The 15614-nt window shown below is 35.0% G+C and overlaps 1 protein-coding gene across 3 annotated transcripts in view; it reads left to right on the top strand.

Annotated features, from left to right (window-relative positions):
* The window catches only part of LOC117334291 (protein Njmu-R1-like), an 18436-nt gene extending 2822 nt beyond the window's left edge, over positions 1-15614 (top strand). For 2 of the 3 annotated variants that reach the window (XM_033893830.1, XM_033893818.1), the window contains exons 4-13: positions 5055-5180; positions 5374-5532; positions 6221-6278; positions 8442-8498; positions 9944-10063; positions 10616-10680; positions 11412-11593; positions 12598-12698; positions 13170-13240; positions 14952-15614. In XM_033893830.1, coding sequence (XP_033749721.1) covers positions 5055-5180; positions 5374-5532; positions 6221-6278; positions 8442-8498; positions 9944-10063; positions 10616-10680; positions 11412-11593; positions 12598-12698; positions 13170-13240; positions 14952-15090 — 1078 coding nt within the window. In that variant the 3' untranslated portion in view covers positions 15091-15614. The remainder of the gene's footprint in view (positions 1-5054; positions 5181-5373; positions 5533-6220; positions 6279-8441; positions 8499-9943; positions 10064-10615; positions 10681-11411; positions 11594-12597; positions 12699-13169; positions 13241-14951) is intronic. The other variant, XM_033893824.1, reaches the window with a different exon arrangement.

Raw genomic sequence — 15614 nt, 5'->3', positions numbered from 1 at the left:
CGAAAGTTACGAATCCGACGGGGAGTATATACAAATCCGATGGGGAGTATCTACCCGAAGGGCGTGAGGATATGGCTGGGGTATGTTTTATAGTGATACATGGCATTTTAACATACTATCAGAAATATGATGATACCCACGGAATTCTACGCTATTTCCTTTATACATATCAGTAATTCGTTAATCTTATAAACTTGCCGTGTTTGATTGATGCTCAATATTATCCGGCTGCCCTACTGTCAAACGACGAATTTGCTATGTTTTTTGTCAAAAATACCCAATAATCGCTATCAAAACACGATGGACAGAGTTTTAGCATTAAACATTGACTACAATAATCTATTAGTAATCAACAATTTGTTTGGATTACAGCTATAAAGTTCCTTAATTGGCAAATTATAATGGCACCCAAAATTCCGACGGGGAAAATCTCTCTCAAATATCTGAATCCGACGGGGTATATCAGTACACAGGCTTTCATTTGATTTTTATTCAGATATCAAATATTTGTAATCAATATGACACATGATTTCATTTATTTCTAGATAATTCTAGATTTACACAGTTATCGGAAGATTCTGGTGTTTTACATTTGATCCAGGGACTTCTTACCCGTTGACGTTTATGCATATTTTTTGTAGGCGTAATAAAACGTTTAAGTTTTGGAGTTAACGAAATTGGATTTAACCCTTTTTTGGGCGCGTGAAGCCACAACAAACTCTTTTTACGTGTTGGCATTATCCTGAAAATTAAAGGAAATAAGTGTTGACGTTATTAAAGTCTCTACTTCAAAATTCATTGGTAAGGGGTTACAGAAATTAATATTCTATATTTGATCAACAATAGCTCGAAAACGAGCACATCAACATTTGATTTTTCACCATTTTCTGCTATAGCATGACATCTGATTTCCAAAAATAGATACGAGAAAACAAGTTTAATACAGGAAAATTCTGGCTTCTCAGAGGTGTAACAATTCCTGTTATCATTTATATGATATTTGTCAATTGGACATTTTCACGTGTACATACAGCATATCAGTAATTCGTTACATACACTGGATTTGAATCAAAGTTTCATAGAATATCTAACAGTGAATTGTTTTGCAATCTATAATACTACATTTAAGCGTCCGAGAGAGACAGTAGCTCCTGGGAGTAGAACAGCGCAAAAATGCATCTAACGTATGGAGTAACTGACGGGCACAATTGCAGATTTAAAAGATTTCACTTGGCTTATGGGGGAGGTTAGAAACATTTTCTGTTAGATGCGCATGCTCCATGGAGCTTTATTCATCAAATTGTTGTATACAGTTTTCTTTGTTTTTTGTTAGCTCACCTGCCCAAAGGGCAAGTGAGCTTATGCCGTGGCGCGGCGTCCGTCGTCCGTCCGGCCGTCCGTCCGGCGTCAACTTTTCCATTCAAGCAACTTCTTCTCAATAACCAAAAGGCCCAGAGACCTAATATTGGGCCTGTAGCATGCTGGGTTTTGTTTTTAATTTGTTGGCAGTTTCGCTAATTCTGAACAATATCATAAGTGGAATTGAGCTTCATAAGATCAAAAGCAACTGGATCCATACAGTTTTCAGTTAGACTTATTACTGAAAACGCGTGTAGCGCAATACACACACTGTACGATGCTTGACATACTTGTACATGTATATATTTACATTTACACTGCAGCCCTACTATATAACTTTACCAAACTCACTTGAAGGTTACGAGTCCATAACGTCATTACTATAGTGACGTCATAAGTGTCACGTCGACGATAACGAAAGATGGCTGTTGAAAAGGTGGTTCCGTCTTTGACAATGATAATTTGTTCATTCATCGTTGGAGCAAAATTCCTGGATATAGTCTTTCAAAATCGTTGTCAAATGTAAGTATAAGCATTGAACTGCTTTCATTTGGAAGTTATGGGCTTATTACATTTTGATAACTAAGCCCTGAAAACTCGTGTAGCGCAATACACACACTGTACACTATGGCGCGGGAAGGATGTCATAATTAAATATTTTTGCCTAGGCAAAATTATTTCTGCCTAGGCAAAAATCGAATATTGCTTAGGCAAAAATATTTCTGCCTAGGCAATATTCGATTTCTGCCTAGGCAAAATAAAATGTTTCTGCCTAGGCAATATTCGATTTTTGCCTAGGCAGAAATCGAATATTGCCTAGGCAGAAATATTTTTGCCTAAGCAATATTCGATTTTTGCTTAGGCAGAAATATTTAATTATGACATCCTTACCGCGCCATAGTACACACTGTTCAACATGAAGCGCTAGCGTGCTTCATTAAATTTGCCTTTGTCCAGTTGGCATTCATCAGCCCATAACTTCCAAATGAAAGAAACTCAATGCTATCACACAGTCGCGACTTTGTGTACTGATATTCCCCGTCGGATTCAGATATTGGAGAGAGATTTTCCCCATCGGTATTTTAGGTGCAATTATAATTTGCTAATTAAGGTACTTTATAGCTGTAATCCAAACAAATTGTTGATTACTAATAGTTTATTGTAGTCAATGTTTAATGCTAAAACTCTGTCCATCGTGTTTTGATAGTGATTATTGGGTATTTTTGACAAAAAACATAGCAAATTCGTCGTTTGACAGTAGGGCAGCCGGATAATATTGAGCATCAATCAAACACGGCAAGTTTATGAGATTAACGAATTACTGAATCAGATATGTATAAAGGAAATAGTGTAGAATTCCGTGGGTATCATCACATCACATAGTATGTTAAAATGCCATGTATCACTATAAAACATACTCCAACCATGTCCTCACGCCCTTCGGGTAGATACTCCCCATCGGATTTGTATATACTCCCTGTCGGATTTGTAACTTCCGGTATCACCAGGTGGTACAGATATGTGGACTAAACATGGTGCAAAACTTGTATGATATGTGCATGATGCACGCCTATGGTGAATGCGTGCAATTTGTAGGAGGCTACAGTATGTTTGTGTTTGTAACTTTGTCTCCTTGTGATAGTGCGGAACTGATACTAACTTTATTTCTTTCTAAAGCATACTGCCGAAGATACTCAGTAGGACACCCACCCAGTCACATTATACTGATGAATTGTAACAGGTGAACCAGTAACCCCACTCCTAAAAATGCTGAGCATGTTAAACAGAAGTTGCAACTACCATTTTTTATAGACTCTGGTATGTCTCTGGCAGGGGACATAACCCAAAGCCTTCCGCAAAGGGGCTAATGCTCATCTAAATGCTAAAAGTAAGGCAGTGTCAAGGGAGACGTTAGGAAGAAGAAATCTGTAAGAAAGAAGAGAAAAGATAACATACCAAATTTAGTTGCCTCTTACAATCATGCAATGGGGGTGGCAGATGTAATTGTATTTCCAGGATTGCAATAGCTCAGTTGGTAGAACATTGAATAATGTTATAGCATGTGAAGAATCAAGGTGAATGTACATCTCTGATTCCATCCCATGGGTGGTTTGTGTTTCTCAATAGACTCAAGGAAGCTGAGATCACAGACTGTCCTGTGTTGTTGTGTCCTTTGGCAAAACACTTTCTTACCTCATTTGCTCAGCATAGCATCGGTGGGGATGCTGCTCCTTTACATTGTCCAATGAGGTAGCCACCAGCTACTACAAGTTTGCTCCGCCTCAAAATAAGTCTGAGTGTTCAGGCAAGAAGCTTTGAACGCTAATGCAAATAAATTAGATATTTTTTCAAGTCTAGTATGCTTAATTGTGTTCAAAATTATATAAAACTAATTGCATTTTGTTAGGTCACCGAGACAAAGTCTCAAGTGACCTATTCTAATCCCCTTTTGTCCGTCGTCGTGCGTCGTCCGTCCGTAAACAATTTACATTTTCGACTTCTTCTCCAAAACCCACAAACCAAATTCTATGAAATTTGGCAGGAAGCTTCTATGGCTAAAGGTCAACCAAAATTGTAAATTATATGGTCCCCACCCCCCAGGGGCCTAAGGGGCGGGGCCAAAAAGGGTCAAATTGACTAAAACTTCAAAAATCTTCTTCTCTACTCTCAGATATGCTGGAATCAAACACTCTTCATAGATGGAAGGGTCTTAAGGTGCTTTACCAATATTGTAAATTTCATGACCCAGGGGTTTCACGTTTGCCCCTGGGGAGGGGCTAAACTTTACTATAGTTTATATAGGGAAATTACATTTTTGACTTTAATTTATTTTAATTCTATTGAAATTCATTCTAATTTTGTAAACATTGTCAGCATGGGATGACAGTTTGATGGCATACACATGTTGGCCCTGACTGACCCCAAGGGGCTGATGGGCGGGGCTAAAAAGGGCCAAATTGACTGAAATTTCACAAATCTTCTTCTCTACTCTCAGATATGATAGAATCAAATACACTTCATAGATGGCTGGGTTTGAAGGTTCTTTACCAAAATTGTGAATTTCATGACCCTGGGGTCTCAAGTTAGCCCCCGGGACGGGGGTAAACTTTACTATAGTTTATATAGGGAAATAACATTTTTGACTTTTATTTGTTTTATTTGTTTTGGAATTTATTCTAATTTTGTAAACATTGTCATCATGGGATGACAGTTTGATGGCATGCACATGTTGGCCCTGACTGACCCCCCGGGGCTAAAAAGGGTCAAATTGACTGAAATTTCAAAAATCTTCTTCTCAAGACTGAAATAAGGTGGAATCAAATACTCTTTATAGTTTGAAGGGTCTTATGGTGCTTTATTGAAATTTTAAATTTCATGACCCTGGGGTCACAAGTTTGCCCCTAGGGAGGGGGTAAATTTTACTATAGTTTATATAGGGAAATCACATTTTTGACTGATTTGTTTTGATTTCTATTGGAATTCATTCTGATTAACATTTTCAGCATGGAATGAAAGTTTGATAATATGCATATGTTGGCCCTGACTGACCCCTACGGACTGATAGGGGCAGCAAAAAGGGTCAATTAAATAAACTGAAATATTTCAAATCTCAGGTGACCGTTAAGGCCCATGGGCCTCTTGTTTTGATTTGAAATTAATATTAATTAACCAATTTCCTTTTTTTATTTTCATAGCTTATCTGTGTTATCTACTGATTTGGATGCATCGGTTGAGACTGAACTCAGGAAATTCATCGGTCAGAAACTGGCAAAGAATTTAGTTTATAGTGATAATGGATCAATTGCCTCAATGGATTACAAGTAAGTTACTCAGGAATCTGATCATGATAATGTTATTCACACTAAAAGTCTGTACTGTAAGTCACTGTCAGTAGAAAGACTATTGTCATTTTTATATATAGTATGAGGTAAACACAGTAATGTTCAGTAAATATGTATAATATTGTTATGAAACATTGTCTTTTTTATATAAGAATATAATTTTGACACACAGGTCAGATGAGGATGTAAAGACCAGTTTCTCCTGTTACTATTGTATGCTGGAGAATGTGGAGGATAAACAGCTGAGTGTCAATGATGACAGTACACCTGACCCCCAACAAAGGAAATACATTGTTTGTTTTATGGCACTTCAGAAAAACAGTTTGGATTAATATCCTTTAGCATTATTGCTTCTCTGAAGCTTGTATCTATAGAACCGAGCCCTGTTCAATTTGCACTCTTCTCATTCTAGAATATATCTTGTATCTATAGAACCGAGCCCTGTTCAATTTGCACTCTTCTCATTGTTTCCATAGGTGGTAAGGGAGATAACCCAACATACAATTGATATCTAGCTGTAAATTCGGCCAAAACTAAACAATATGACCAGCCCTAATAGCCCTAATTACTCTAATCATGACTGCCTAAAGATGTACAACTCACTTTGCCAGGGCATATATTATTTCTAGCCAGTGGAAAAAATAGAAAAAAGAAAATAATGATAGTATATGTTTATAATGGCTTTCAAATGTTAATGCTTTAATAATGCTTTAATAAATTTTATGAAGTTATGTTGAGCTGTCCCTGATAAGGAGAATAAGCCTAAGGGAGCTTACTGCAGAAGGAGCACTGATTAAGCAAGCAAGTGATAAAATAAAATGGAAGATCAATGAGGGGAACTTTGAGCAGGTACCCCTGCCAGAGGTATCAGTTGACCCCTGCTCAAGATTTTACACCTGTTTTTGTTTTTGTTTTTTGCAAATGTCAGAATATAAGAATGTTTCAAAACAGATGGTGAATTCCTGATTTTTTTCTTCAAATACATTGTTCTGTGATAATTATTGTCTTGACTTGAGAACTTTTCAACAAGAACTGGATGTCTATTCCAAAGGTGTTTTGAAATACCTTGATCAGCAGGTAAGAAGTATGTGTATGTGTTGGAAATTTTTCCTGTTCTCCTTGTTACAATATCTATAGAATCATTTATCACATAGATAGTCTCTGAAGTAATATGTTGCTAACATTACCACACCTATTAAATGCTAGATTAATAGAAATTGCATCAGGCCCTTGCTTTACCAAGTACAAATGTTTCCATAGATAGGTATCTGTTAACATTACTTAGTTGGAGGTTCTGGTTAATGAATTGGTGTGATCTCGATAACAGTTTTGTTTTCTTTCTCTAATGCAAATAACTTATTTGTTTATTTGAAAACATTATTTGTCAAGGTTGAACGTTGTATAGACAAATATATTCCTGGCCCAAGTTCATAAACACCTCACTTTTTATAAGGAAATTCACTGAATCAAAATTTTCCAGAGAAAAGCATTACCAAATGTAATGGAAATTCTTTATAAAGGTATTTACCTTACATCCAATTAAAAGTAATGCTTTCATATGGAAGATTTTAATTTTAATGAATTTCCTTATCAAAAGGTAGAAGGAATGTTGATGAAACTGGGCCCTGGTTTGACCTCTGGTGATTGATAAATGATTACATGTGTGTATAAATAGCCAGCTTATCTGACTGAAAGTTCAGATATGTTCTAGAAAGTTTTGAAAATAGTGTCATTTGTAATTTCATTCACATCACAAGTAGATATTAACATGATACTAAATTATCAAAGTCCTTTAATTTGTCAGCCACAATATGGAAAAAATAGGTTACTCTATTTCTCCTGTTCATGTACATTGTAGTTGCTTTAAAGTAATATCATACAAGCTTAAACTTTTCTTTGTAACTAGATGCCACTATAAAACATACCACATTTATCTACTTCTAGTTACAGAATCTTTTATATACATTTGTATCTTCAAACTACAGTCAAACTACGATGTTTCGAAGTTCAATGGACTAACGGAAAAACTTTGAAACAGCGGGACTTCGAATTATTCATGGTTGACAATAGATTGATGTTTTCTTGATAATGACCATATCTGTTAACGTTACATGTCCTCAGTGTCTTCGTGTTGATCGTCGCCTGTCAGGCTCACGTCGAAAAGTTTAGTTAATTTATACCTCAAACACAACAAAATAAAAATACTTTTCATTAATTATACCTAAGCATTTTATTAATTAAACAAAATATGTATCGGTTACAAAACACTTATATCGCGTTTAACAGATAAAGCAAAAGAATTACAATGCACACTTACGTAAGTCGTTAGGCTTTTCTGCTAAAGACACGTGCGTTTACGTTATGTGCATATAAAATACGGAATGACGATTGGTTGGAGAATGCATGATTGAATGACAAAAAATCTATTTACTTGTATGTATAAGTTTGAAACGTGACACTTTGAATATGAGTGAAGACATCGCTAATTGTTTGTGTTTAAAATTGGTCCGCTTGTTTTATAGTTCCGTAAAATTTACTCACCGACCGCTGATTTCAATGGCGGCAAAGATTATCAGAGACGACTAAATGTTTTACGGAGTGATTAAATGTCATGGCTTCTAAATACACCTTTTATCTATCAATTTGGTCTGATTATTAATTAACCCCATGATCTGGAGTGACAACACACACGCTATCGTTATCCCTATTAACAGTCAGGGCATCTAGGGGAGTAGTGTGAAATCTTGCCGGGGGGGGGGGGGTCACGACCAACACCTGTCCAGTGGTCAGTACAGGTAAATTTTTTTTCGAATCATGAGATGTCAATTACCTATGCTATCATAGCTAACGGTCCATGAAAAAAGTTTGATACATCAAAAACTTCGATTTATAAAAATTTGAATCATGCATAGGTTCGTTAGTAGCGTTATATAGTAAGGAAATTCGGGACCAAGCAAAAAGTTTGATACAGCGAGAAATTTGAATCAACGAAGTTCGAATCATCGAGGTTTGACTGTACATACCAAGTATTTGTCAAAGGTATACAGATACATTACTGTATAATCTGTTTATAGCTTCAAATTAGTTATGCAGTTTCTTGTAATTAACATATTATGCAAACATGTACTCATAATATGATAAACAGTTATACTGTAATATATCAGTTTTAGTTTATCTGCTCGTGTGTATATTTTGATGCTTGGCTTCCTTACAACACTTGGCGTTCATACTTTAACCAAGGTTTGCTGTGACCCTAGCATGCAAGAAGGACAAGCGGCACAGGATGGTAAATTCCAGGTAACATATCCCTGTATTGTAGCTGTAATATGACACAGGCTAGTATGATAAGCAATAGCAATACTTTGTCCGATATCAGGAAATGTTAATCAAAACTCTTGTCCCAAGTATAAGGTTGTTAAGAATGGTTTTCATATTATTTATTTCATAATAATACAACATGAACACTGTTGATTTTGATCCTGTCAGCTAAATAAAAACTAAATGCTTATGCCATGGTGCGGCGACCAGCATCTATCCATCGGTCAACATTTGCTTTAAATCGCTAAATTTGGTCAAAAACATCCTTGGAGGAAGGGGAACAGATTTTGCATTATATAATGATGATTCTGACCCCGAAGGGGCCAGAGGGATGGGGCCCAATAGGGGAAATAGAGGCAATTCCTTTAAATCGCTACTGGTCATAAAGTTATGAATGGATTTGAACCCAATTTGATCAGAAGCATCTTTGGGGGAAGGGGAACAGATTTTGCATAAATAGTGACACTGACCCCAATGGGGCCAGAGGGGTAGGGCCCAAAAAGGGAAATAAAGAGAAATTCCTTTAAATTGCTGCTAGTCATAAAGTTACGAATGGATTTGAACCAAATTTGGTCAGAAGCATTTTTTGGGGGAAGGGGAACAGATTTTGCATATATAGTGACACTGACCCAATGGGGCCAGAGGAGTGGGGCCCAATAAGGGAAATAAAGAGAAATCCTTTAAATTGCTGCTAGTCATAAAGTTACGAATGGATTTGAACCAAATTTGGTCAGAAGCATTCTTGGGGGAATGGGAACAGATTTTGCATAAATGGTGACACTGGACTCCCCCTAAATGAAATTTAGTCTGCATTATTGGGCAAAGGAGATTTAATGTATAAATGGAGGGTATGGGTCCCTTAGGGATGGAGAGGGGACCTAAAATAAGAAATAGAGGAAATGTTGAAAAATAGCAGCAAAAAAGGTAGAAAAATAATTGTCATGTAACTTAAATATTTTTGTCATGATTACTTAAATATCCAGATGAGCAATGCAGGCCCTCTGGGCCTCTAGTTTTTGCTAAAATGTATTTATTCTCATTTAGTTTACTAGCATGGCATGCAACAAAATAGTTTGTTAATATTCGAATTTCACAGTCCTATTTATTAAAATGTTCATAAAACCTCTTGCTAATGTAACTTAAATAGACCTTCACATGACATATTTTAGCGAACTGAGATATCTATGTAAAGGTCAGAATTAAAAGCAGTAGTATACTTCATTAAATTACTGTCACTACCATCAGAACAAATGATCTTGACCTTCTGCAAAAGCATTCAAATGAATTTCTAAAAAATATAATGAGGTGCCTAAGACCTTGCTCTTGGTCGATATGAGTGGCACAAGCCACCTGGGCCTCTTGTTTATTTGCCATCATACTTACACATTTCAACTGTACTTTTTTATGCCTTGAATATTTTGTAGCTTACTAATATTGACACTTCTGTACGAGCTTACCTGGGGAATTGGTGTGAGGTGACCATGGACTACACCTGTCGATGTATGAAAATACTCAAGCACAGTGCCAAGTACATTCTCTATGGGGTAAGGTCTGTTGTATAGAACACAAATTACACAGAAATAAGATATTTAAGCAAAAGCAGAAATGTTGTATTTCAAAAGGGAACAATTATCTTTACAGTTTTTAGTTTGTCCTGCAAGGTCTAGTCATATCGAGGACATTTCTATTGTTTAGTGTCCAAAGAAACATGCGAAAATGATACCAGAAACATATTGCCAATCTACTTTAAGATATATTCTGTTTCAAACATATTGTTTCAAATCTAAATAAAACTCATCATGATCAAGTGAAAATAAACTTTGTTTTTGAAGTATTATACAAGTATGTTTATCTTTGTGTTGTAATTATTGAAAGAGCAGTAATGGTGTAAATCACGCCTAACATTTGTTTCAATGTATTTAATTATTTTGGTTATTCTTCATAATATTTTCGCTGGTCTTCTGAAATCTTAATTATTTACAAGGCATGTAATTGTGATTTGTATGCAAAACTCTCATAGACTTTCTTTTATCTGTTTTGGGCAGTGTAGCATTAACTCTGTATAAGTTCATGCCAGTCTAAATCTTGATTTAAAGGCCTTAGTGGATGCCAAGTTTGAGTTTGAAGGCATGACAGAGCAGCAGAAGAATGACTTAAAAAGGTACTCTGATATGCTCTGCTTTTTGTAGGTGTGACATTATTAATGGTAAATTTGCACAATTTAAAGCTGTACAATTGCTAAGAGTGACATTTAGGTATTGGTTAAACAAATTTTGTGTTTCCAAATTATTTCCAATTGGCATCGATGATCATTGCCTATCAGTATTTTTGAACAGTTTGGTAAATCATGTCTTTCTGATCATGTTTATGTTGTAAAAGTTGTTAAAAGTTTGTCCTGAACTTTTAGATTTTCTTTTTTTCAGCATCAAGTTCAAGCTTCTTTATTGTCATCTTTGTTTTCCATTTAAGCAGATTCTTATAGAAGTTTGCAAACAAAATCAACGCTTATAATTAATTTTTGAAAATGATTTTCTAATTTAAAACATGTTTTATGTACAATTTTACTGGTTTTAAATGGGATTCTTTTTCTCAAATCAATATGCAACGTCAATTGTCGTATTGTGACGTCACATTTTTCGCGCCATTCTCGGAATTGCTTTCATAGAAGAATGAAAAGAATTTTTCGACCAATCACATTTGAAAACAAAGAAAAATTAATTATATTGCTTTAAAATTTGTGGACAGTTGTATTTCATTTCTTTAAAAAAAGGAAATGTTAGTTTCAGTTTTTGACTGTTATTATTATGAAGACCTACGTGCATGTACATATATAGTTTAAACAATAGTTGATGGCTATTTCACTATAAATAATCTTGGTGTATTTCTTGGAAGGTTTCTGAGTGCTTGTAATCTGTCAGAGATTTTAAAGCAAACGGACAAAGAAAAGCGTGGAGCCAGTCCAGCATCTACAGGAAGCCTTGACTTGCTGGTTGACCTGGGGGAGTACAATGCTGCCCCCCAACAGACACTCACACTAACTCTATCACAGGACGAGATGACTTGTTCTCCTCAAGGTATATATTATGTGTACATGTATCCAAAAAGGTGGATATAAAGGCAAAGAGGAATTACTCAATGTCACTTTCCTCACCAACATGTGACAAAGTGAATTTTTTTACCTGAATTTTACATATATCAGTACATACATTACATGTAACATTGTAATTGATCAAAAGATGCCCCATAATTATCCCAGTTTTATGTACGTACAGTGCTGTTCAAGAGACCTGACCAATAAATATGTAGTGGATTTAATTATTCAGATAATGCTGCTATTTTATTCAGGCTAAAATTTGTTTATGTGCATATGGTCACATAAGCAGAATTGAAAAGGCATGTACACGTATATGGATATGAGAATCTTGGTAAAGAATTCTTCTCCACGGCAATAATTTTAAGTTTGAGTATTTTATGTGTATGAATAAAATATATGTGAAATGAAATATAAAACGACTCAAAGAACACAGACTGATTTACTGTATTTGTGATGTAGTATAAACATTCAATAGGCTGGCCACATAACATACATAGATATGTGTTGACTCATATATCTTCCCGGGGGCCACGATGCTTGAGTGGTTAAGGTGTACCGACATTTTATCACCAGCCCTCCACCACTGGGTTGCGAGTTCGAAACATACGTAGGGCAGTTGCCAGGTACTGACCGTAGGCCGGTGGTTTTTCTCCGGGTACTCCGGCTTTCCTCCACCTCCAAAACCTGGCATGTCCTTAAATGACCCTGGCTGTTAATAGGACTTTAAACAAACAAATATATCTTAAATATGTATCTTAAACATAGTGGTCTCAGAACACTAAAGCTCTCGCTGGTCATCAATTTGTACTTGTTCACTTTGATATAAAAATATTGTTGTACAGAGTCATAGATAAGGTTATATCAATTGGAATTATCACCCCGCATAGAGGCAGTCATGTCTGCTTTAAGTCCACACTGGAGCAATCTCATCAATATACTCATTAAATAATATTTTCTTTATTAGTTATGTATTTTGTTTTGTAGATTGCACAGCCTTCTGTGAGGATTGGGGTAAAGTTTTAAACAAAACTGACTCCCATAGAGCCAGTCAAATCAGGCATGTTTTGGAAGCTTTTAAGATAAAGGTATGTGATAGGGGTAATATGTATATACAAGACAAAGGTATATTGAGTTAATTATTTACCTAAAGTAAAGGTAAAAAGATAATATATACAGGTAAATTGAGTTAATATAGTTATTACAGGTAATATACACTATAAAATGTATTCAAGGCAAAAATATGTGGTAATGGTAATGATGTATTCATAATATTTAAATAAATATTATGTTTACTTCATGTAGGCAGGTAAAAAGAACAATTATGTACTATTCATCTCCTCATTAACAGGAAGATTAAGTCTCAGAAAAACACCTATATATTTCCGTTTAATATCAAATCTCTGTATTGACAATTGTTCCTGGTATAATTTATTAGCATTTATTTACAGATTTTATTAATCTCCCCTCTCATATATTCCATTGTTCAGGAGATGAAGCAAATTCTAGATTGATAAAGGAGTAAGAGTTGCTCTTCTTTGACCTCTATATATTTTCAGTACATCCAAAGTATTAATACTCTGAAGAGACTGCTTATTCAGGCGGAAGCTGATTACTATGCATTATACAAGTAAGTAGACTTAGTTCAATTTGATCCTATTATAATTCTTAATGCTATAATATCTCGTAAGACTGAAGATCATACATGGGTTCAGCTAATTCTTTTCTATAGCAACATACATGTACTGAGTAGAAACAAGTAATTGGATAAGAAGAATTTGTTTGAAAAAAATGTACGGTAAGCCTCCGGTTAGTTCGAACAAATTTAAATAAATATTGACGAACCAGTTCGAATTATTCAAAATAATTTCAAATTATGCTTCAGAAAATAAGGGTGAGTTCGAACTATTCGAGTCAATATCAACAAAAATCTCGGCAGAGTAAAATCATTAGGCACAAACACATCCATCATAAATCTGATACGTAACAACGGCAGTCTGAACAATGGCACATTTATAAGTTAGTAAAATGATAGTATTTTATTTAATTCAATGTTAATTGATCGTTAAACGTTCTTCTTTTCGCGATAATTATGATGGTTATTGCGCGAAGCCGCTCGGTTAATGCGTAGCTACAGAAGGCCCCAAAACAGTACAGTACACGTTTCATTTGTGACACAAAAGTTAAACATTTGTACAGTATAATCTTTGCATGGTTATATTTTTTATCTGAATCAGAAACCATCGCTATATTATTGACATAAATGGTGTCTTTAATACATCAAAAGCAGTCTGCATAACCTGTTGCGTTTACGAAAACACTACTGTAAAAATAGGTGATATATGTTGGTAAAATTAGGTCAGAACATCAACATGTCTGCTTTTAATATGCCCAGTCATATTATCTACCAAACATAGTTGATACCTGCAAAATTATCCATCACTAATTGGGACACCTGTGGATTGTTTTGACTGGATATGAATGCTCTTCACGTCACTCAGCACGATCGGGCAGCCGATCCTTTCAACTTTACCACAAGCGACACCTCGCGTGGCCTGCTTACCTAGCGTGAGGTCGCCGGTTTTCAGGTAATACCTTGATTGGCAATACTTAAAAGAGATGTCCAGTCACAATTAAATAATCATAATGCTAAGTTAACACTAGTTGTATGTGAAAATACACGGATGATTTCTTAGTTTGCCATACAGCGTGAATACAAATATCGCCTGTTATTTATACATTGTCAGGGCCTAAATTTGCAATCAGCTGTCTCGTGCGTGGTGTATTTTGGAATGTAAAAAAAAATGAATTAACGCTAAAATATGTGGCATATATTAAATCACAGACGCATTCTAATGATCACGCATACAATCTAATAACCTAGTGCTAAACGTGCTTGCTGATCAAATTTAAATCTTGGCATTTTTTCTGGGCCGGTCATCGGGGCCGAGTCGTCGCAAGCTTTCAATGGAGTTTACGGGAAAAAATCTTACTTTACGTTCTTCATTTGATAAGTTCGAACTATCCGAAATGGTGTCAGTTATAAACAGCCAGAGTTCGAACTATTACTAGCTAAAAAAATATTGTTTTTCAAGAAAAAAATGTGGGTTCGAACTATCCGCGTGTTTGAATCAATCGGAGGTTTACCGTACATGCACTTGTATGTCTGAACATTAGTTGATATTAATCTCAGAAAACCAACACACATGATCAAGTTTTCATGTTGCTAAATTAGGTTTTTAATGTTATTCAGAATTCAGAATCAATAAGCAGACATAAATTTCATTATTTTCACAAATTTTGAATAACTTATACACTATAAACCACTTTTTTTATTTCAGATCCTATGTGTTCATAAGGAATTCTGGAAACTCAGAAATACTTCTAAATTACAGTCATTTAGACTCTATACATGAGGTGCAAGATGTTGTTAAGTCCTTGAAGGAATTCATCTCAGAAATGAAGCAGAACCAGGTATAAAAAGCAAATGACATAAGCAGTATTATACCGACTGATATTTTTTTGCTGAGGACATATTTATTTCTTTTTCCATCAAAAATATTTGAGGATATATTTATTTCTTTTCCCAACTATTAGAATGTATGAATACAAAAACAGTACCATATTGTATGTAGAAGAGATGTGAAAAAAAAGAAGATAAAAATGAAAAAAATAAAATGAATTTTGTACCTACCAGTTAAAATAAGCTACCTAATAGTTAACTATTATTATCTACAGACCAAATGATCAATTTTTGAGAAAAAAGTATGTTTTTTGTTGTTGTTTTTTTAAAAAAAAACATTTTGTAATTTGACCTTTAAGGTCAAATGTATTGTTCAGTTTTTGGTGCAAGTGATGAAAGGCAACAATATATTCCTTTATGATTGTACTACAGTTCTAATATTTAGTTTGAGAGTTGATGTTGGGGTTAACTATTATTTCCTGGAGTCAAATCTGTAAAAATATGATAGTTTCAATGCTTTCTACATTGCAAGACCTAATTT

This window comes from Pecten maximus, chromosome 1 (assembly GCF_902652985.1).
Source record: "Pecten maximus chromosome 1, xPecMax1.1, whole genome shotgun sequence".
In the NCBI taxonomy this organism is placed as follows: Eukaryota; Metazoa; Mollusca; class Bivalvia; order Pectinida; family Pectinidae; genus Pecten; species Pecten maximus.
This window is presented reverse-complemented; position numbering and strand designations above follow the sequence as displayed.